Source organism: Panulirus ornatus, chromosome 27 (genome assembly GCF_036320965.1).
Source record: "Panulirus ornatus isolate Po-2019 chromosome 27, ASM3632096v1, whole genome shotgun sequence".
Classification (NCBI taxonomy): Eukaryota; Metazoa; Arthropoda; class Malacostraca; order Decapoda; family Palinuridae; genus Panulirus; species Panulirus ornatus.
This window is the reverse complement of record NC_092250.1, coordinates 19,613,780-19,639,334: the sequence shown is the minus strand read 5'-3', so window position 1 is coordinate 19,639,334 and position 25,555 is coordinate 19,613,780. Positions and strand designations below refer to the sequence as shown.

The 25,555-nt window shown below is 39.1% G+C and overlaps 1 protein-coding gene across 16 annotated transcripts in view; it reads right to left on the bottom strand.

The window, feature by feature from the left end:
* Window positions 1-25,555, bottom strand: part of Prp40 (pre-mRNA processing factor 40) — a 214,917-nt gene that overhangs the window by 154,998 nt on the left and 34,364 nt on the right. For 9 of the 16 annotated variants that reach the window (XM_071678354.1, XM_071678358.1, XM_071678355.1 and 6 more), the window contains 4 exons: window positions 18,510-18,655; window positions 18,219-18,319; window positions 12,490-12,549; window positions 4,223-4,267 (listed from right to left, as the gene is read on the bottom strand). In XM_071678354.1, coding sequence (XP_071534455.1) covers window positions 4,223-4,267; window positions 12,490-12,549; window positions 18,219-18,319; window positions 18,510-18,655 — 352 coding nt within the window. The remainder of the gene's footprint in view (window positions 1-4,222; window positions 4,268-12,489; window positions 12,550-18,218; window positions 18,320-18,509; window positions 18,656-25,555) is intronic. The other 7 variants (XM_071678365.1, XM_071678366.1, XM_071678360.1 and 4 more) reach the window with 1 other exon arrangement.

Here is a 25,555-nt window from a genome sequence, read left to right as displayed (position 1 = left end):
ATGATCAAATCTGTTTAAAGTGAAATTCTACTAACTGGATCTACCGCAGCAATCCACTTGTAAATCAATTAAAAATTTCAAGTTAACTGAAGGCGCAGGAAAAAACTGCACTTACAGGCTACACTTTTTTCATACTTTTTTAAATGCTGGGAAAGATATGAGAGGGAAGAGAGTTCCAAAACTTCAAAGAGTTGGGAAAGATGTAGTCAGTTTTCAAAATGGCCCATCCTTGAGTTGCAGTTACTTACATTACCAAGACAGTGCCAATAACAGAAACAAAAACCCTCACTTGCTCACATCCATTCTCTAGCTGTCACGTGTAATGCACTGAAAACACAGCCTTCTATCCATAACCAGGCCCCACAGACATTTTCATAGTTCCCAAACTGCACCATGTGCCTTGGTTCAGTCCACTAATGGCACATCACCTCCTATAAATCACATCACTACAATTCACGCTAGCTATCACACTATATATGGTTTATTTTCTATGAAACAGAAAATGCTGCAAATATCAACCCATTTGGGAGCAAGCTCCTAGAAAAATAATGGAAATTTGAAAAGAGTTGATTAGAATGACAACACTATTTTCAATAACTGAAGCATTTACATATCTACAACTGTGGATGCGAAGTAACTCAAACATATACGGTGCCTGCCAATACAGCTGGTGAGAGTGGGCACAAGGCAATTATATCATGTAAATCACTTTCACCCATTTGAAATAGTGCTGGTGTCTGCCTGTGAATTCAGCACCCTTAAGTGTGCTGTGGCAACTTCATAACATGCCAGCATACCACATGAGGCTGACTCAGTATCAATATAGCTGTTGTAGGAGGCAGGGGTACTTTGTTGTCCTCCCCACTTATACTCTGGATTTTTGTTCCATGTCTGTCTGTTTCAATATCTATCTACCTATCTATCTATCTATGAAAAATGGCCCAACCACTCATATACACATACATATACTTAAATGCCCATACACACACATATATATATAAATATACATATCAACGTAGCGCAAGGTACCTTGCGCTACCTCGCAAACGCGGGAGACAGCGAAAAAAAAAAAATCAACGTATATTTACATATACATAAACAGACACATACACATACACATGTACAGATCCATACTTGCTGCCTTCATCAATTCCCATTGCTACCCCTTTCAGCGAGGTATTTATATACTTATATATTCATATATCCATCATACATAATAGTCACTGTTTCCTGCGTCAGCGAGGTAGCACCAGGAAACAGACAAAGAATGGCCTATCCACTCATATACACTTATATATAACATATAAACATATACATACATAAACATACACAGACATTACATACATACACATGTACCTATTCATTTTTGCTTGTCTTCGTCCATTTTTGTCGCTACCCCATCCCACAGGAAAACAGCATCACCATCCCCTGCTTCAGCGAGGCAGCGCCAGGAATACAGACAAAAAGGCCACATTTGTTCACACTCAGCCCCTAGCTGTCATGTGAGATGGACCAAAACCACAGCTCCCTATCCACACCCAGGCCCCACAGACCTCTCCATGGTTTAACCCAGACTCTTCACATGCCCTGGTTCAGTCCATTGACAGCACATCAACCCCAGTACACCACATCATTCCACTTCACTCTGTTCCTTTCACACCTCTCTCCCTCCTGTATGTTCAGGCCCCGATCGCTCAAAATCTTTTTCACTCCATCCTTCCACCTTCAATTTGGTCTCACGCTTCTCCTTCTTCCCTCCACCTCTGACAAATGTATCCTCTTTGTCAATCTTTCAATCTTTCCTCACTCATTCTCTCCATATGGCCATTTCAATACACCCTCTTCCATTCTCTCAACCACACTCTTTTTATTTCCACACATCTCTCTTACTCTTTCATTACTTACTCGATCAAACAACCTCACACCACAATCTGTCCTCAAACATTTCATTTCCAACACATCCACCATATAATATTGTTGGAACTACTATTCCTTCAAACATACCCATTTTTGCTCTGCAAGATATACATATTTCATTTATCACTTTATCATACTTGATTGCTATTTCCCGAGTCAGCCAGACAAAGAATGGCCAATCCACTAATATAAACACATATATATACATAAACGCCCATACATACACATATACATATACATAACATTTTTTTTTTTTTTTTTTTTATACTTTGTCGCTGTCTCCCACGTTTGCGAGGTAGCGCAAGGAAACAGACGAAAGAAATGGCCCAACCCCCCCCATACACATGTACATACACACGTCCACACACGCAAATATACATACCTACACAGCTTTCCATGGTTTACCCCGGACGCTTCACATGCCTTGATTCAATCCACTGACAGCACGTTAACCCCTGTATACCACATCGCTCCAATTCACTCTATTCCTTGCCCTCCTTTCACCCTCCTGCATGTTCAGGCCCCGATCACACAAAATCCTTTTCACTCCATCTTTCCACCTCCAATTTGGTCTCCCTCTTCTCCTCGTTCCCTCCACCTCCGACACATATATCCTCTTGGTCAATCTTTCCTCACTCATTCTCTCCATGTGCCCAAACCATTTCAAAACACCCTCTTCTGCTCTCTCAACCACGCTCTTTTTATTTCCACACATCTCTCTTACCCTTACGTTACTTACTCGATCAAACCACCTCACACCACACATTGTCCTCAAACATCTCATTTCCAGCACATCCATCCTCCTGCGCACAACTCTATCCATAGCCCACGCCTCGCAACCATACAACATTGTTGGAACTACTATTCCTTCAAACATACCCATTTTTGCTTTCCGGGATAATGTTCTCGACTTCCACACATTTTTCAAGGCTCCCAAAATTTTCACCCCCTCCCCCACCCTATGATCCACTTCCGCTTCCATGGTTCCATCCGCTGACAGATCCACTCCCAGATATCTAAAACACTTCACTTCCTCCAGTTTTTCACCATTCAAACTCACCTCCCAATTGACTTGACCCTCAACCCTACTGTACCTAATAACCTTGCTCTTATTCACATTTACTCTTAACTTTCTTCTTCCACACACTTTACCAAACTCCGTCACCAGCTTCTGCAGTTTCTCACATGAATCCGCCACCAGCGCTGTATCATCAGCGAACAACAACTGACTCACTTCCCAAGCTCTCTCATCCCCAACAGACTTCATACTTGCCCCTCTTTCCAAAACTCTTGCATTTACCTCCCTAACAACCCCATCCATAAACAAATTAAACAACCATGGAGACATCACACACCCCTGCCGCAAACCTACATTCACTGAGAACCATCACTTTCCTCTCTTCCTACACGTACACATGCCTTACATCCTTGATAAAAACTTTTCACTGCTTCTAACAACTTGCCTCCCACACCATATATTCTTAATACCTTCCACAGAGCATCTCTATCAACTCTATCATATGCCTTCTCCAGATCCATAAATGCTACATACAAATCCATTTGCTTTTCTAAGTATATATACATATGTATATATACATATGTATATATACATATGCACAGACATAGACATATATACACATGTACATATTCATACTTGCTTGCCTTTATCCATTCCTGGCGCCATCCTACCCCACAGGATGCATCGCTACCCCTGCTTCAGCAAGGTAATTCCAGGAAAACAGACAAAAAAGGTCACGTTCATTCACACTCAGTCTCTAGCTGTCATGTGTAATGCATCAAGAACACAGCTCCCTTTCCACATCCAGGCCCCACACACCTTTCCATGGTTTACCCCATATGTTTCAAATGCCTTGGTTCAGTCCATTAACAGCACATCAACCCTGGTATACCACATCATTCAAATACACTATATTCTTCGCATGCCTCTCACCCTTCTGTATGTTCAGGCCCCGATCGCTCAAAATCTGGTTCTGCTTCTGCTTCTCATTGTTCCCTCCACCTCTGATACATATATCCTCTTGTCATTCTTTCCATCTGACACGTATATCCTCTTTGTCATTCTGTCCTCACTCATTCTTTCCATATGTCCAAACTATTTCAACACACCCTCTTCTGCTCTCTCAACCAGTCTTTTTATTTCCACACATCTCTCTTACCCTTTCATTACTTACTTACTTACTTACTCGAGTCAAATTCATGAGTGCCAGGTAATTGCAAATGTACCAGTAGTTTTACAATATCTAATGAGCCCTTATACAAATGGATGATGTGTGTAATGACTTACGTTCAACCCAAACTGGAATACGTGGTGCCTGCTTAGTTCCCTCACCTGAAAAAAATACAAGGCAATAATGAAGATGAAGAAATATGCCTCAAGCGGGGATGTGGGTACTAAAGATTGGATTTAAACAGAAGGAAAAGTACTTTGCATACCTACTTTGAAGGAATGAAGGATATGTAGGCAATTTGAAACCACTAGTTTTTTGTAAATTGTTAAAAGGCATACATACAGTCTTCTCACTTGACTAAACCCTATGCACAAAAGGGCCATAACAAGGTGGTAAAATGAGGAGAATGAATAAAAAACACAATGTTAGAAAGCACTTTTACAGGAACGAGGAAGTATTTACCTGGAAAAAAATTGAATTCTCAAGAAGTGAATGCAGTACTAATTAAAACTTTTCCTGAGTATGATGCCATACATTAAACCAATACATCCCTAACATTGTACTTACTTTACAGCTCTTCTAAATATTCTAAGCCTCAAATACAGTATGGGTCTTAACTGTAATTCAAGCAGATTTTATCAAAAGATTTGGAACTGGGTCCATCACAAGCATAAATATACCCTAGAGAAATGAACTGGTAATCACAAATAGCTAAGCCTATTTACACACATATGCATGTCCAGTATCATGCTCAAATCTGCATATCACTGAAGTTCACATGAACTATTATGGCTGGAGCCTCATTACAGAAAAGGTTTAAGGCATCTGGGTCAAAGAAAATTCACAGCATGCAGCCAGCCAGGGATGTGTTATGGCCTTGAGCAAAGCACAGTATCTATCAGTCAGATGTACATCAGAAACACCTTCATGTGAATGTGGCTCAGCAACAGGCAAGTCTCTAATCAGTTAAAATTTTTCCTGAGTGTGATACCACACAGTCAACCAATACTACCAAAACACTGTACCTGTTTCACAACTCTTCTGAAAAATCTAAGCCTTATATATGTATCTTAAATGAAATTCAAGCAGATTTTGGCCTAATTAAGATGAAAAGACCACTGCCCAAGTTCCCCCATCCCCTACAAACTGCATACTCACCCCTTTCTAAAGACTTGCATTTATCTCCCTCACCACCCCATCCATAAAAAAAAATTAAAATAACTATGGTGACATCACAATCCATAAAAAAATTAAAATAACTATGGTGACATCACAAATCCCTGCCACAGACTAAACTTCCCTTGGAACTGCCTACTCTCCTTTCTAATTACTCATATGCAAACCTTACATCCTTGATAAAAACTTCTCACTGCTTCTATCAGCTTTCCTCCTACACCATACATTCTTAATACCTTCCACATGGCATCTCTCTTAATCCCATCATATGCTTCCTCCAGATCCATGAATGTCACGTACAAATCCTTCTGCTTCACCAAGTATTTCTTAATCACATTCCTTAACACAAAAAGGTGATCCAGACATCCACTACTACTTCTGAAACCACATTATATATTGTCTCAAACAGAGGTGAAATATACTCACTTCTAGAGTGATATATCTGATATTGTACATTTAATCAAATGCAATGTGAAAATTGTGACATTCACCAGGTTGAAAAGGAAAGTAACTGAGGTGGTATGGGATGAAAGGTTCCAATCTCCGATTTCTTGTTATTCGCTTTGTTGATGTCAGTGATTTGTTCTGTATGTCTCTCTTCATTCATTCTCTATTCTCATCTATGGGATTTCATTATTTCTAAATCTTTTTTCATAGCTGATTGCTGTTTCCCACATTAGTGAGGTAGCACCAGGAAAAGACAAAGAAAGGCCACATCTGCTCACATCCATTCTCTTGCTGTCATGTGTAATGCACCAAAATCACATCTCCCTATCCACAACCAGGACCAACAGAACTTTTTACAGTTTACCTCATATGCTCCACATGTCCTAGTTCAGTCCACTGACAGCCCATCGACCCAATGTACCACATTGACCCAATTCACTCTATCCTGTGCACACCCTACTGCATGTTTAGGCTCAAATTGCTCAAAATCCTTCCACTCCATCGTTCTTCACTCATTCATTCCATATTCCTAAACTATTTCAGCATACCCACCTCAGCTCTCTCAACCACACTCTTTTTAATGCCACTCACCAATCTTACCCTCGCGTTACTTACTCGATCAAACCACTTCACACCATAAACTGTATTTCAGCATTTCATTTCTAACACAACCATTCTCCTCAACACAGCCTTTTCTACAGCCCATGCCTCATATCCAAATAATATTGCTGGAATTACTATTCCTTCAAACATACCCATTTTCACCCTCCTGGATAACATTCTTTAGTGCTCCCAGAATCTTCAACTCCTCAACCACACTATGACTCACCACTTCAACGGTTCCGTTCACTACCAAGTCCACTCACAGGTATCTAAAACACTTCACTCCCTCCAAGGTTACTACATTCAAACTCACACCCCAATAAACCAGTCCTTCAACCCTGATTTTATTAATATTTACTCTCAACTTCCACCTTTCACACAGACTTCCAAACTCAATCATGAAATACTGCAGTTTCTCACTCGAATCCACCACCAGAGCTGTATCACAAACAAAGAACAACTGACTCATTTCCCAGGCCGTTTCATCCCCCAGAGTCTGCATACTCACCCCTCTCTCGAAGTCTCTCATTTACCTCCCTCACCACCCCATCCATAAACAAACTCAACATCCATGGTGACATCATACATCCCTGCCACAGACAAACCTTAACTGGAACCATTTCCTCCTATCTTCCTACTCATACACATGCCTTACACCCTTGATAAAAAAAATCTCTGGTTCAAGTAGCTTTTCTCCCAAAAAAGCATCTCTATCACCCCAATCAAATGCTTCATCCAAGTCCATATATGCTACATACAAATCCATCTGTTTCTCAAAGTATTTTTCAAACACATTCCTTACAGCAAACAACTAATCCTCACATCCTCTGCCACTTCTGAAACCATACTGCTCCTCCCTAATCTGATGCTCTGTAAATGCTTTCACCCTCTCAATCAATATCATCCCATACAAATTACCAAGTAACTCAACAAACTTATACTTCTGTAGTTTGAACTCACCTTTATCCCTCTTAACTTTATACAATAGTAGAATTTGTCTTTATACAAAGGCAATATACAAGCATTCTGCCAATCCTCAGGCACATAACCATGATCCATATATACAATGAATATCCTTACCAACTAATCAACAACACATTTACCACATTTCTTATCAAATTCAACTGTAATACCATCTACTCAAGCCACCTTAACACATTTTACCTTACATAAGGCTTTCATTACCTATCCTCTCCACCAAACCACTATCCAAGACTCTCTCACTTCACATAACACCCCAACCCAAACACCCTACATCTGCCACTCCAACACCAAACACATTCAACAGTATTTCAAAATACTCATTCCATCTCCTTACTTCATCACTGCCTGTTATCGCTACCTCTTTTGCCCTCTTCACCTATGTTCTCATATGTTTTTTGTGGCATATTATTTACCTCCTTCCTAAGCATCTACTTTTTAAAGATACTCAACTCACCCTAACTCAGATTTGCCCTCTTTTTCAACTGCTCACTCCAACTCTCATTTGCCCTCTTTTTCAACTGCTCACTCCAACTCTCATTTGCCCTCTTTTTCAACCCCTGCACCTTCCTTTTGACCTCCTTTCACTTTCTCTTATACATCCCCTAGTTATCTGCACTCTACCTTATAAGTAACACCCAAAAGCCTTCTTTTCTCTTTCACTAAGAACTACATTTCTTCATCCCACTACTCATTATCAATTCTAATTTGCCCACCTGCCACCTTTCGAATACCACATGAGTCTCTTGCATATGCCATCACTGCTTTCTGAAATACCTCCCTTGCTTTATTTACTTCCACCTTTTGCCATTCTACACCAATCTCCCTAGTACTTCTTCACACAAGTCTCTTTTCCAAGCTCACGTACTCTCATAACTCTCTTTACACCAAAATGGTTCCCTCTTTACTAAAAACCTCTACAAATCTTCACTTTTGTCTCCAAAAGACAGCAATCAAACATTCTGCCAGCTACCTCTCAGCACATTTATATCCAAAAGCTTCTCTTTTATATGCCTATCAATTACTAGGTAATCTAATAATGCTGGCTGGGAATCTCTCCCACTCATAAACATATACTTGCATATGTCCCTCTTTTCATACCATCCATTTCCTAATCACCACTCCTTTTTCAGCATACAACTTCAGAAGTTGTTCACCATTTCCATTCATAACACTGAATACCTTATGCCCCTTAATTCCACCCTCAACTGTTACATTACTTACTTTTGCATTTAAATCACACACCACAAATATCCAGTCTCTTACATCAAAACTGCTGACACTCTCACTCAGCTGCTCCCAAAACACATGCCTATCATGATCTTTCTTCACACAGTCAGATTCATAAGTGCTAATAATCACCCATCTCTCGCCATCCACTTTCATTTTTACCTAAAACAATCTACAATTTACTTCCTTATACTCTATCACACATTCCCATAACTCCTGCTTTAGGAGTAGTGCTACTCTTTCATTAGTTCTTGTCCTCTCAACAGCCCCTGACTTCCAATAGTGCTACTCTTTCATTAGTTCTTGTCCTCTCAACAGCCTCTGACTTCCATAGACATTTCCAAACCATTCTTCCCCTTTAACCTTGAGCATTGTTTCTCTCAATGCCAAAACTTCCAGCTTTCTTCCCTCAAACATACTACCTATTTCTCCTTTCTTCTCACCTTGGTTAAATCCACACACATTCAGACACCCCCAGCCTGAACCTTTGAGAAGAATGAGCATTCCATGCTTGGCTCCTTCTTCTGTTCTTTCTTTTAGAAATTGAAATACATGAAGGTTGGAGTTTTCAGCACTCCACTTCCCCTTCAATGACACAATGGGAATACGAAGGTAGAATTCTTTCTCATACATCTTTTTAATGTTGCCACTTTTGTTACTATCTTTTATTCTTTTTTTCTTGCTCTTATTTTATCTATTCACTTTTTTCTCTTTTTCTATGGAATTCTCTCACGGTTTGTCATAGCCTCTCGTAGCCTCTGAAGATCTCATTCCAATTTGTGTTCCAAGTCATTTCTGTTATCTCTCTCTAGTCCGATTTGTGAAGGTGAAAATTAACACACAACCTGCTGCTGTCCTCAGTTGCTATATCACATTCACAAACATTCCATAATTATCATATTAGACAAAGCTGTGATTTCTACAAAACTGTGATCCGATGCACCTGTTTAACTCACCTCTAAACCTAGAGAGAGAGAGAGAGAGAGAGAGAGAGAGAGGGAGAGGGAGAGAGAGAGAGAGAGAGAGAGAGAGAGAGAGAGAGAGAGAGAGAGAGAGAGAAAGAGAAAGAGAAAGAGAGAGAGAGAGAGAGAGAGAGAGAGATCATAGCACTCACCACACTGTAAATGTGAGTAAATAACAGATGGTGAAGCAACAAAGAAATTTTCATTATTCAAAATGAAATGTATGGCAGGGTGGCGACAGGGATGGATGAAGGTAGCAAGTATGAATATGTACATGTGTATATATGTGTATGTTTTTGTATGTATATGTATGTATACGTTGAAATATATAGGTATGTTTATGTGCGTGTGTGGGCATTTATGTATATACATGTGTATGTGGGTGGGTTGGGCCATTCTTTCGTCTGTTTCCTTGCGCTACCTCACTAACGTGGGAGACAGCGACTAAGTATAATAAATAAATAAATAGATAAATAAAATGGATCCTACTTGTATGCCAACAAGCTATACAACTATTAGTCTGCTTTCTGGGAGAAAATATTCAAGACCTTTGGAAATGGATTCTGATAAGGGAAGTATCAGGGCAAAGCAAATGCCTAGACCATGAGAAAAACATGAAGGGGAGACAAATCGTGAATCACCAGAGGTTGATATTTTTGGAAAGGCTGTTTGAAATAGGTCAATATTTTGGATAAGGTTGTTTGAAGTTATTAAAATATGGATCAGAAGTTAATACATCTGGGAGGGGAAGACATACAGAAATGAGAAATCGAGTCAAAGATCATCAAAGGTGTCATGAGATGAGAGAGGAACTTAGGGATCTGATGAATAAAGTCAACAGGTGTGAACAAAGATTCAATTTAGTGGAGGGGATTCTGAAGGGACATAACCAAACGAAAGACTGCATTCATTAAAAAGCAAAAAAGGTAAAATGAGTCTTTTCTAGATGCCCTAGAGGCTATTCAACCAGAGGAAATAACTAAAACACATGCATATGAAAGAAGTTTAATGAAAAGATATAAAAGTATCTATTAGCCCTAAGGAACATGGCAGCCACTCTGGAAATACCCTTCAATTCAATGGTTAGAACGTAAACACTCAAAGAACATTTTTTTTTTAATAGTGACTGATATGGATATGCAAAGAATGCCCTAATCAACACCATCCTGGGTGAAAGGAGAGGAAACAATAGCAAAAGAATGCAACAATTAACCAGGGCTCTATGGTTGTTTCTAGACCTGACTTTAAGGTATAAAATGGTTATAGGATTAAGGGAAAAAATGAAAGGAAGAAAATTTTACAACTTAGGTGTTTAAGTATACAAGTAGGTATCATAAGTCAATCCTTGAGAAGCCAATCCCCACACAAAAACTATGGGAAGCAGATGACAATTTCAATCCCTAGTGGCAGACACAAATGCAGATGCCTCACATGAGCTGTGTCCAGTACTCCTGTAGATCTGGGAATGAAGAAGTGAGAAAGCAGCAACTCTCTGCATCTATAAAAAGGATGGCTGGAGAGAGGTGAAACCTGGCGAATTAATGATATGGAAGGCTTCTACCTCCAGTCTTACCAAGAGAAAGGTGGATGAAGAGCCACATCTGATATGTGAGCAGTATTCTGTAATAGGGCAAATAAAACCCTTGCAGATATGAAACAGCATCTAGCAAGAAAAATTATCACACCACATATAGAATACTCCCAAGCTTTGAGAAGCAAACTTTCTGATGTTGATCATGTGGGGTTCCCAGGACAACGCAAGGGATGGGTTGGTTTTTAAAAGGTTGAATTGTGGTGTTATGTAAGTGAACAAAGAGAAACATGTGACACTTAGAAAGAAATATTGAGAAAAATTGCATCAACACAAATAAACAACCACAATTTGATTCCCTATTCTGAGAAGTTGCACAACTCAAAAATGAAATCGGAAACATGTTCAGTATGAGAAAGCGAGTGAAATTTTGGAACAGGAGGAAATAAAAAAAAAAGGTGAAGTGTGTAAAGAGAGATGATAATTTATGGAGAAGAAAATAAGTGAAAAAACAGAACCCAGAGGGCCATCACTGTTGGGTAGGATAAGAGGAGGGAAGGTGTTCAATCAATGATTATTGCAATGGAAGGTTTGACAGTCCAGTTATTACTATACTGCACAATACAGAAATATCTGTAAACACATGTGGCAACTCATTTTTCTTATCATGTGCTTCCCTCAACTCTTCCTTACAAACAGCCAAAATACAGTCATTTTTTTCATACCTAACTGCCTTTCCTGCTTCTGCAAAGCAACAACAAAAACCAACGAAAAATGGCCTCATTCATAAACATCGTATCTCTAGCTGACATGCATAATGGAGCACAAGACATTAGACAACCAAATATAGCTAACTCCCAAGATTACTCCTTGGTTTACATTCAATGAACTTTATGTTTCACAACTACACCCTATGTACAATATCAATGACTTCCCCATCCTACCCTAGCCCAATCATATGCATTCATACCTATCCTTAAAGTGAAAATCTGGATGTTCCCATGTTCATAATGTCTTTACCTTTCTCAACTAATGCTCAACTTTTTCTAATGGCTATGGCTATGCAAAATGTTGAGAGCATATAAATAGTATCTTCAAGACTTTTTGTTCTGAAAATGAATGTAAGACCCTTTTACTGGATGGAAAAACACAGTGTTCATCTAACAATGAACCTGGTTATCATATCATGAGGCAGCAATACACATACAAAAAGTCTTCATTTATCCAGTATCACAAGCAACTCATTACTAAAACAACACTTATTATATATAAGTTTCTAAAGTCAACATTTTCTCAAAAACATTATTAAGAAACTCAATCATTAGTAAAGCACAAGAAAATGTTAATGAGTTTAGATTAAATAGATAAGAGCAAATCAAGATAAAACAAACACTACCCTTACAGAAATAGTGAAGAACTTTACATTATCAACATAAACATTGTCTCACTGCACCTAGACTGGTGGGTTTATTGAGCTCTTCCTTATCCAACGGGCCGGACTTCTTCTCTGGGGCTTGAAACAAGAAAGATCTAACATGAAGCTACTTTTCAATCAGTCACTGCCTAATGTCTCTCTCCTTAAATGTAAACTTATTCTATCCCTGACATTGTTCAAATATTTTCTTATTCTTAATTTATTGTTCAAATATTTTCTTATTCTTAATTTATAAATTTCTAAAAATTCCAAACAATCAGTGTTATGAAACATAAAAGAAATGTGCTTTATAAAAGATTTATGTGAAGGAAATTAGTAGTCAAAACCTATATGGCTACATAACATAAAACAAGAAATATGTAATAAAAAACTGAAATATTTAAGAATATAACCTTTAAAATCTTCATTGTCAATCAGTATTCAACATGCCTTCAGCTGAACAACATAGCAGCTCATGCACAATCAGTAAACACAATAATTCACACATCATAGAAAATCTTAATCAGAACATATCCTTCACTTATAAACTACTCATTCTATCTTTAATCTTTAACCTCCCTCTTTGCTCACACATAAAGTACACATTCAGGCATTCTCTTCAAACCTAATGGTTTCACATCCAAATCACCTCAGCAATAATCCTTCATCTTACCACCCACTCCCTTTGCAATAAACTGTATTTGTAATTCATCATTTCTTGCTCTACAGGTCTCCATCGCTTCTAACAAATTCATAAGTGCCGAAATGGCGTGAAAGCAATTTACCATGTGCTATCCAAAATTTTTTCTTTTCAAACTAAGGCATGCAAATACATGGTTGGGCAAAACAAATATACATCTGCAAAGAAATCTTACACTTGTGTTAAAGTAACACAAGACATTAATAATGATGTCATATCAATAATATCAACAGAATAATAAATCAAGAAAATGTGCTCGAGTCTATGATAATGGTGCTCCTAGGTGTACTTTCGTTAGTTGTATAACTTGAGTACAGCATTTGTACTATAAGGAAATATATACAGCATCAAGTACAATATTGTTGACAGGTTAAAAATTAATAATATACAGTAGAAAAAAGTCTAATTCTTATGCCAACATAAAAGACAATATGTGAATACTAAATCTTACAGCTTAAATGCACAGGTCAACTTATATAAAAATAAGATTTGTGAGGGATTAAAAGTGATGCCTAATCTCGATCCACAAAACATGAACAAAGACCAAACTAAAAACCAGAGGGATATCCAGTCATAAATAAGCAAAGACAAACAATCAAAATGAGTGTGTCAGGTCAATCATATTTCCAATTCCTACTTAAACAATTTCTACTATTTCTATATGCCCAGTGTGTGCAGCAAAACACAGACTTCCACACTTATAAAAAAGCTTCTTACATTTTCACTTAACACATTAAGTTGATTCTGATGTGAGACAAAGGTCTATTCAAGAATATAACGTAATGCTATAGATTTAAGGAACTTATGATATACTGTATGAAAAAGTGAACAATCAGAGAACATTCTAAGTACATGAAATAAACAAAGAAAAATAGCAATAAACAGAAATAAGAGCAGACCAAGCGATGCCCTGGACAAACAGAATATAGAATGACTAAGCATTATGAACATCAAGAGAGTCCTGTGCCTCAAGCAAGACCCATTTCAGACCAAGTATTGTTTAAAGTGATTCTACGTGACCCTGGAGCTACTTCCCATCGATTCAGGGAAGACTTTGCAACCCCCTACTCACCTCCAGCTTCAACGGAATAAAGATTTCTATTACATGTTAACATTTCATTTAAACAACAAGGCCCTTGGAAAAACTCAAAGGTGGAACATAATTTGGCTTCTAACTGACCACTCTTTCAACCAATTAGTCCATTAGAACACAGCTTTCTGTAATCACCTCATTTCATCAGCAGTTATTTAAACAAATCCCCAAAATTCTTCCACCAATATATAGCTTTAAAAACTCTCCTGCCTCTGTTTTCCTCTTAGGCAACATCCCAACGATTAATTCCACCAAAAATTTTTAAATTTGGCAACATCATTTACTGCTGCATTTATCACCAGCATCTTCCTATGCAGAAATCAAACATCCTACCTTATTCCTTATCATCTTAAAAAATTAGTAAACAACAATCTTCGCTAACCACCAACCCATTCCACCACAAGTTAGTTCCACTGTAAAATCATCCAACCAAAATCAACTCAAATAATGCCAAATTAAAAAAATAATAAAAATTACTTCACTAAACAACCTCGAACCATTCCTAAATTTCTTTTAACTTACTAACATAAACATATACGTACATTCTCTCTCTCTCTCTCTCTCTCTCTCTCTCTCTCTCTCTCTCTCTCTCTCTCTCTCTCTCATACTCGCTTGCCTTCATCCATTCCCTGTGCCATCCTGCTCCATATGAAACAGTATCGCCAACCCCTGCTTCACTGAGGTAGTGTTAAGAACAGAGGACTGAGCCTTAGAGGGAATATCCTCACTTGGCCCCCTTCTCTGTTCCCTTTTTTGAAAATTAAAAATGGGAGGGGAAGATTTCCAGCCCCCCTTTCTAGTTGCCTTCTACAACACCCAGGGAATACATGGGAAGTATTCTTTCTCCTCTATCCCCAGGGAGACAGCGACAAAGTATAATAAATAAAAAATATATATATATATATCTTTCTTTCAAACTATTCGCCATTTCCCGCGTTGGCGAGGTAGCGTTAAGAACAGAGAACTGGGCCATTGAGGGAATATGCTCACCTGGCCCCCTTCTCTGTTCCTTCTTTTGGAAAATTAAAAAAAAAAAATAATGAGAGGGGAGGATTTCCAGCCCCCCGCTCCCTCCCCTTTTAGTCGCCTTCTACGACACGCAGGGAATACGTGGGAAGTATTCTTTCTCCCCTATCCCCAGGGATAATATATATATATATATATATATATATATATATATATATATATATATATATATATATATATATATAGCATTAGAGGTAGCACAAGGAAACAGACGAAAGAATGGCCCAACTCACCCACATACACATGTATATACATAAATGCCCACACATGCACATATACATACCTATACATTTCATTATATGCAAACATAGAAATACACAGACATATACATATGTACACATGTACATATTCATACTTGCTGCCTTCATGCATTCCCGTTGCCACCCCACCACCAATGAAATAGCATCCCCCCCAAAGGTAGTGCTAAGAATAGACAAAAAAAGGCCACATTCGTTTACACTCAATCTCCAGCTGTCATGTGTACTGCACCGAAACCACAGCTCCCTTTCCACATCCAGGCCCCACAACACTTTCCATGGTTTACCCCAATGCTGCACATGCCCTGGTTCAATCCACTGACAGCAAGTCCACCCCGGTATACCACATTCCAATTCACTCTATTCCTTGCACACCTTTCACCCTCCTGTATGTGCAGGCCCCGATCGCTCACAAAATCTTTTTCACTCCATACTCCCACCTCCAATTTGGTCTCCCACTTCTCCTCGTTCCCTCCACCTCTGACATATATATCCTCTTTCTCAATCTTTCCTCACTCATTCTCTCCATGTGACCAAACCATTTCAATACACCCTCTTCTGCTCTTTCAACCGCACTCTTTTTATTTCCACAGATCCCTCTTACCCTTTCATTACTTACTCTATCAAACCACCTCACACCACATATTGTCCTCAAACATTTCATTTCCAACACATCCATCCTTCTCCGCACAACCCTATCTATAGCCCATGCCTCGCATTTATACAACATTGTTGGAACCACTATTCCTTCAAACATACCCATTTTTGCTCTCCCAGATAGTGTTCTCACTTTCCACACCTTCTTCAACACTCCCAAAACCTTCGCCCCCTCCCCCACCCAGTGACTCACTTCTACTTCCATGATTCCATCCATTGCTAAATCCACTCCCTGATATCTAAAATACTTCACTTCCTCCAGTTTTTCTCCATTCAAACTTACCTATCAATTCACTTGTCCCTCAACCCTACTGAACCTAATAACCTTGCTCTTATTCACATTTACTCTCAACTTTCTTCTTTCACACACTTTACCAATATCAGTCACCAACTTCTGCAGTTTCTCACCCGAATCAGCCACCAGTGCTGTATCATCAGTGAACAACAACTGACTCACTTCCCAAGCCCTCTCATCCAAAACAGACTGCATATTTATCCCTCTCTCCAAAACTCTTGCATTCACCTCCCTAACAACCCCATCCATAAACAAATTAAACAACCATGGAGACATCACACACCTCTGCCGCAAACCAACATGCATACACACATCAACATATACACATATACAAACACATACACAGACCTATACATAAATACACGTACACATTCATACTTCTTGCCTTGATCCATTCCTGGCACTACCCCGCCCCACAGTAAACAGCATCGCTAACCCCCTGCTTCAGCAAAGTAGCACAAGGAAAACATACAAAAAAAGAAAAGCCCCATTCATTCTCACTCTAGCTGTCATGTGTAATGCAATGAAACCATTGCTCCCTATCCACATCCAGGCCCCACAGACCTTTCCATGGTATGATTAATCAAATAAATATATGAATAAATACATAAGTATAACTTAGGCATGCATAAAACATCCTTGCCACTATAAACCATCAAAACAATAAATCACTAGTAAACTATCAATCTAATGCCTAGTTCCTAAATATAATATTACATCTACAGAACAATCACAATGTTGGGCTATCATGCTGAAGCTGCAAAATGTTATCACAGTGACGACAGGATATCCTTCTTTCTGGTATGCTTAAGACTAGTTTCTCCACTGAATTAACTTCAAGTGCCAATTTATATCAAGAAGATGCAAAACAGAGGAAAAGTGTAAAAATTTTACTCCCAACACATCCTCTTTTTGTAAAACTAAGTCATTAGCTCTTCAGATTTCAAAAGCAGGAAGTCACTCTCTTCTTTTTCTTTCATACATGTTCACCATTTCCCTTGTTAGCAAGGAAGTGCCAGGAACAGATAAAGAAAAGGCCTCATTTGCTGACATCCATTCAGTAGGTACCATATACCACAAAAACTTGCTGTTGGGATTAATACCATACATTCAAAATTTCTATAAGTAATTTGGAGAGTTGCAGTTGTTTAAAGTTTCTGTTGCTATTTAAACTTACCCACACTCAAATGTCCATCCCTTTCCTTTGTCTCTTTCTTTGACAACATGGCTTATTGCTGTGTCTTAAATGACAGAAATAGATCATTTCAAATTAATACCCTACCTAGTCATGTGATGAAACCCAATTCCAAGGGTTGTAAATGCAGAGCAATAATCCCAAATCTCAGTGTCACCCAAGGAAATAGAGGCACAGAAAGACAGACATAAAACAACTGCTACTTAATTACAATGCCAGAACAGCAAGTACTGTACATGGATTTTAAAGAACAATCCAAGATTAAACAAATTAATTTCCTATGGACAACACAATCTTTTTTAACACCACTAATGAACAAACTACCCACGCACAAAAATAATTAAGAGTTATCATTCAATTTAGCTATATTCTTGAATACAATTATTCCAAACAGTTCAACTAAGTGCAAGTACATCAACTCCTGGTTAACATTCATATAAACCTATGCAGCACGTAATGTCACATCCTAGTCTTAAGCAGAATAATCCACCAAACTTTAAAAACAAAACAAAAAACGTGTGTGTGTAATATAGCAGTTTAGTTACCTTTACTTGTGGCAGGAACCTGGATGGCAGCAAGAGTAGCTGCCATAGCTTGGTCAAGAGCAGATGCTGGTTTTTTGTCCTCTGTATTACAAGTTTTACTCCTGAAACGAGACCAAAGAATTTTTTAGCATAATTCAAAACATCTTGTTACTCTATTCAAATACATCTTGTATGCCATAATTACTCTCATGTACAAGTCACTTGTAATGTCTAAAACGATAAAATTTTGAACTTTGCTTGTGTAGTGATTCACCTGAAAACAAATCTCTTCAAGATATCTAATTTACTCACGCATTCTCTTCTGCTGCAATTTTAGTTTTGAGTTCCTCCAATTCTTTAGGAATTGTCCATCGCGACTCCTTCGTTTGAACATTGTGGTAATAAGTCTTTCCGCTCTCTGATTTGTATTCCTTCCAAGGGCACTGAGAGAGTAATAACTGCAACAGAAGGATCATGTAAGTATCAAAGAGGATACCTATAATCAAAAAGTCTTTCTTACCTTAACCTCCAAATCTATCCTCTTCCTGACTTTTTATTCATTACACTGAAATTGTAAAGGTAACAACAGCAAAATTAATAAGCTATGAAACAGCAGCTACTCTTTTCTGTACATGGACAATGCTAATCAAAGAAACATTACTATTCTCATATCTCAACAAAGAAAATACTTTCTTTTTCATGTGGGATCACCATTTCCCACATTAGCAAAGCCACAACAGGAACAAATAAAAAAGGCCACATTCATTCACTTCCATGATCTTGCTGTCACGTGCAAATCACCAAAATCACAGGCCCCCCTACACAACTAGGCCCCACAGACCTATCTATGGTTTCATTCCACTGCTTCACATGCCGTGGTTCAGTTCACTGACATCACAGTGACCATTGTATATCACATCATTCCAATTAGCTCTATCCCATGTATGCTTTTCATCTTACTGCATGTTGAAGCCCAGATCACACAAAATCTTTTCCTCTCCATCCTCCCAATCTTTTTCCTCTCCATCCCCCCATCTCCAATTTGGTCTCCCCCTTCTCCTAGTTCCCTCCATGTCTGATACATATGTCCTATTCATTAACCTCTCCACACTTATTCTCTCCATATCGCCAAACCATCTCAGCACGCCCTCTTCAGCTCTCTCAACCCACTCTATTTATTACTAAGCTTCTCTCTTACCCTTTTATTACTTAAATGATTAAACTATCTCACACAAGTCGTCCTAAAATATTTCATACCAGCACATTCACCTTCCTCCACACACATCCACAGCCCATGCCTAACATCCATACAACATTGCTGTGACTACTATACCTTCGAAAGTACCCATTTTGCATCTCCCCCAGATAACAAACACTCTTTCCATAAATTCTTCAATGCTCACAGAACCTTCACCCCCTCACCCACCGTAGTTCCAGTCACTGCCATGTCCACTCTAAGTATCTAAAACACCTCACTTCCACATTTTCTCCATTCACACTCACACCCCAACTATCCTGACCCTTAACCCAATTAATACTAGTAAACTTGCTTTTATTCACACTTACGCCTTTTACACACTCTTCCAAATTTAGTCACTAACTTCTGCAGTTTCTCACTTGAATCTGCCACCAGTGTTATGATATCAGGAAGCAAATGACACACTTCCTAGACCCCACTCACCCCTCACAAACTGAATACTCAACCCTCTCTCCAACACCCTGGCATTTACCTCCCTCATCACTCCAATCTAAAACATTTCAAACAGCCAAAGTCACATTACACACCATTGTCACAGAACAACCTTCACCTAAAACCACTTACTCTCCCCTCTTCCTACTCATAAACATACCTTACACCCTTGATAAAAACTTCTCTGCTTCTAGTAGCTTTTCTCCACAATATATTCATAAGACCTTCAATAAGGAATCTTTATCATACTGATCATGTGTTTTCTCCAGGTCCATTAATGCCACATACAAATCCTTCTGTTTCTCTACATATTTCTCACACACTTTCTTCATAGCAAACACCTCAAGAATACATCCTCTACCACTCCTAACACCATACTGTTCCTCTCCAGGCTGAATGCTCTATACATCCCTTCACCCTCTCAATCACTATTCTCCCATATAACTCACCAGAAACTTTCAACATACAGCTCTTCACCCTCTCAATCACCACTTTCCCATATAACTTACCAGATATACGCAACAATCATATACCTCTGTAGTTCAAACAATTAACTTTGTCCCCCTTGCCTTTATACAATGGCACCATCCAAGCATTCTACATCAGGCACCTCACCAGGATCCACATAAAATGAAAATCCTTACTAACCAATCTTCAACAAAGTCACCCCTTTGTTATGAAATTCAAATCCAATACCATCTACTCCTGCCGCCTTGCCACATTCTATCTTACACAAGGTTTTCATCACCTCTTCTCTTCTTCAAACCACTTTCCATGACTCTTTTCACTTTGCACACCTCTCCAACCCAATCATCCTACATCTCTCACTATTTCATCAAATGAATAAAACTTTCCTGCAAATACTCACTCACGTCTTCATCATTTCATCAGTCCCTGTTACCACTTCATCCTTTGCCCCTTTCACTGATGCTCCCACTTGTTCTCGTTTTTCTCACACTGTTAACTCCTAAAACACTTTATTCTCTGTGAGGTAAGTATACTGATAATAGCTCATCTCAACTCTTACTTGTCCTCTTTTTCAACCCCTGCACCTTCCTCTTGACTTCCTGCTGCTTTCTCTTGTGCATCTCCTAATCATATGCACTCCATTTTAAGTACTGCCTATACACCTCTCTTTTCTATTTCAAGAACAACTATACTTCATCATCCCACCACTCATGATCTTTCCTCACCTGCCCACCTCCCACCTTACACATGCCATACACTTGCACATGTCAGCATTGCTTCCCTAAATACTTTCAATTCCTCATCCTCACCCCCTGCTTTGTTTACTCTCAACTTTTGCCATTCTACACCCAATTCTCCTTGTATGTTTTCACCCAAGTCTCTTTTCCAAGCTCACTTACTTTCACCATCCTCTTTTCATTATCATTGTTATCTCTTCTCCAAAAATCCCTCCAAATCTTCACCCCTGCCTCCACCAGGTAATGGTCAGATATCCTACCAGCAGCCCCTCTAAACACATTCATATCCAAGAGTTTCTCTTTTCCATGCCTCTCATTTAGTATGTAATCCAAATATGCCTTCCCACCATCTTTCCAGTTCACCCACATATGTATGTCCCTATTTTTCTGCCAGGTATTCCAATCAACAGTCCTTTTTCAGCATACAACTCCACAAGCTATTCACCTCACTGAGTACCCAATGTTCCAGAGAATACAAACAATGACCACATTACTCACTCCCACACTTAAATCACACATCCCCAATACCTAATCTCAAGCATTAAAAAAGCTGACACACTCATTCAGCTGCTCCCAAAACACTTGTCTCTCTTCGATATAGCGAAGTACATAAGCACTTACAACCATACCTTTCTTGCAAACCATTTTGATTCTTACCCTAATCAGTGTGGAGTTCACTTCTCTATGCCCTCTAACACATTCCCACAACTCCTTGATCAGCAATGCTACCCCTGACAAAATCCTCAAACTTTATTCTTAAGACATTCCCAAACCATTCACCTTTACCCTTGAGCTTTGTTTCATTCAGATTCAGAACATCCAGGCTCCTTTTGTCAAACATATTACCTATTTCTCCTTCTCAACAAGTTATATCCATACACATTTAGGCACCCAAGCTTGAGCCTCTGAGGAGAATGAGCACTCATTACTCAACTTCTTCCTCTATTTCATCTCTTAGAAACTGAAATACAAGGAGGGGGTTTCAGCCACCCATTCCCACGCCTCTTAGTTGCCCAGTTGCCTGTTATGATATGCAGTGAATATGGAGATAGAATTTTTTCTCCCCTACCCTAGGGATACATTTGTACATTCGTTTTACATTCTGTTTTTCCATTCTACATTTCTCTTTGCAGCTTTTCCTAAGTTTACATTTTCGATATCCAGGTTCCATTTTGAAAGTCATACATTTTGGCATATGCATTTTGGTATTCTCTTTATATCACTTTTGCTTTTAACATATCTATTTTCTAATTCGCCTTTCTGTATATCTTTGTCACTTAATCAAATTTCTTAGCACATTCCACTGCTAATGCTATGTAACAAAAAGCTAAATAACGACAGTTAAAGGTATCAAAAGTACCAAAAGGAATTATCTTTTCACAAGATGACAACATTTCAACATTTCAAAATTCTCCCTTCTCTTCATTTGGAAAATAGGGGGTATAAAATATACTTCTAAACCTTAAAAAGATAACATATATATACTTCAGAATATTCCGTATTTCCACCATGTTAGGAGTAAGTCATACTCCAAAGAATCACTCCTTACCCTACCCTGTGCAAACAACATGGATAGCTCCCCAAAATTAAGTGAGCAAACCTTGGCAAAACTGCCTATTTAGGTCTGAGAGAATTCCAGGAGTCATATACCTTGGGCTGCCATCCCAGAAACCAAATTCAATGTCCATAAATACTTCCATCCAATTCTCCTCAGATGGTGTGATAAACACTACTGCCTTACAATTAGCTTCAAACATGTAAATAATGATCTCTATTCCTATCGCCCCAGGGTAAAAATTCTGACAAATGAGGCTATATCCTCACCATTTACATCATAATCCTTGGCTTTTCATTAATGGACTATACAAAAGTGACTCAGGAATTGTTAAAAATCAGGACAATCACGAATAATCAAGAGGTGCTTAACAAACTACCTCTATCAACCAAAAAGAATGAAGCAGAGCAGGCAACAGGCTGTGTGCAGTCTCCATATGCTAGTGACAAAGCCCTGGCCAATAGATTAGAAGTCAGTAACATAATCAGTTACACCAAAGTTACCTATGTTGCCACATAAGCATTCACTGAAGAACTTGCTGGAATAAGGTCCCCTTTTCCCTCAGGAGACTTAAAAGAAATCCTACATTACAAAGATACCTGAACCTGGAGGCTCAACAGATAAATGCAGGGGCAGGTCTAAATATCACTGGAGAGTCTTCCTGCAAAGTCCTCATGACATTCTGAAATCAAGAACCTGCATCAACCCCATGTCTATCTAGAAGATAAAAGGGTTACTTCCTCCTCTATTTTTGTGTCAAAAATGAGAAAGCCCCAGAGGATCACAAAATGCTACTGGCAAACAGAAACTATCTTTGGGATAGAGAAAATTATGTAGAAGTGTACCTGCCACAGAAAGTACACTATAAATGATGGGTCATCAATCATAATATTTACTATAAAGCCTGTCACACAACATGTCTTGTCCTGCTAAAGTAATAATTTGGCCAAGAGAAATCACAAAATCCTCCATAAATGATAAAGTTGAGTGGGAGATGTATAAAAGAAAGAGACAGGAGGTCAAGAGAAAGGTGCAAGAGGTGAAAAAAAGGGCAAATGAGAGTTGGGGTGAGAGAGTATCATTAAATTTTAGGGAGAATAAAAAGATGTTCTGGAAGGAGGTAAATAAAGTGCGTAAGACAAGGGAGCAAATGGGAACTTCAGTGAAGGGCGCAAATGGGGAGGTGATAACAAGTAGTGGTGATGTGAGAAGGAGATGGAGTGAGTATTTTGAAGGTTTGTTGAATGTGTTTGATGATAGAGTGGCAGATATAGGGTGTTTTGGTCGAGGTGGTGTGCAAAGTGAGAGGGTTAGGGAAGATGATTTGGTAAACAGAGAAGAGGTAGTAAAAGCTTTGCGGAAGATGAAAGCCGGAAAGGCAGCAGGTTTGGATGGTACTGCAGTGGAATTTATTAAAAAAGGGGGTGACTGTATTGTTGACTGGTTGGTAAGGTTATTTAATGTATGTATGACTCATGGTGAGGTGCCTGAGGATTGGCGGAATGCGTGCATAGTGCCATTGTACAAAGGCAAAGGGGATAAGAGTGAGTGCTCAAATTACAGAGGTATAAGTTTGTTGAGTATTCCTGGTAAATTATATGGGAGGATATTGATTGAGAGGGTGAAGGCATGTACAGAGCATCAGATTGGGGAAGAGCAGTGTGGTTTCAGATGTGGTAGAGGATGTGTGGATCAGGTGTTTGCTTTGAAGAATGTATGTGAGAAGGCATATGATAGAGTTGATAGAGATGCTCTGTGGAAGGTATTAAGAATATATGGTGTGGGAGGCAAGTTGTTAGAAGCAGTGAAAAGTTTTTATCAAGGCTGTAAGGCATGTGTACATGTAGGAAGAGAGGAAAGTGATTGGTTCTCAGTGAATGTAGGTTTACGGCAGGGGTGTGTGATGTCTCCATGGTTGTTTAATTTGTTTATGGATGGGGTTGTTAGGGAGGTGAATGCAAGAGTTTTGGAAAGAGGGGCAAGTATGAAGTCTGTTGGGGATGAGAGAGCTTGGGAAGTGAGTCAGTTGTTGTTCGCTGATGATACAGCACTGGTGGCTGATTCATGTGAGAAACTGCAGAAGCTGGTGACTGAGTTTGGTAAAGTGTGTGAAAGAAGAAAGTTATGAGTAAATGTGAATAAGAGCAAGGTTATTAGGTACAGTAGGGTTGAGGGTCAAGTCAACTGGGAGGTGAGTTTGAATGGAGAAAAACTGGAGGAAGTGAAGTGTTTTAGATATCTGGGAGTGGATCTGGCAGCGGATGGAACCATGGAAGCGGAAGTGGATCATAGGGTGGGGGAGGGGGCGAAAATTCTGGGAGCCTTGAAGAATGTGTGGAAGTCGAGAACATTATCTCGGAAAGCAAAATTGGGTATATTTGAAGGAGTAGTGGTTCCAACAATGTTGTATGGTTGCGAGACGTGGGCTATGGATAGAGTTGTGCGCAGGAGGATGGATGTGCTGGAAATGAGATGTTTGAGGACAATATGTGGTGTGAGGTGGTTTGATCGAGTAAGTAACGTAAGGGTAAGAGAGATGTGTGGAAATAAAAAGAGCATGGTTGAGAGAGCAGAAGAGGGTGTTTTGAAATGGTTCGGGCACATGGAGAGAATGAGTGAGGAAAGATTGACCAAGAGAATATATGTGTCGGAGGTGGAGGGAACGAGGAGAAGAGGGAGACCAAATTGGAGGTGGAAAGATGGAGTGAAAAAGATTTTGTGTGATCGGGGCCTGAACATGCAGGAGGGTGAAAGGAGGGCAAGGAATAGAGTGAATTGGAGCGATGTGGTATACCGGGGTTGACGTGCTGTCAGTGGATTGAATCAAGGCATGTGAGGCGTCGGGGGTAAACCATGGAAAGCTGTGTAGGTATGTATATTTGCGTGTGTGGACGTATGTATATACATG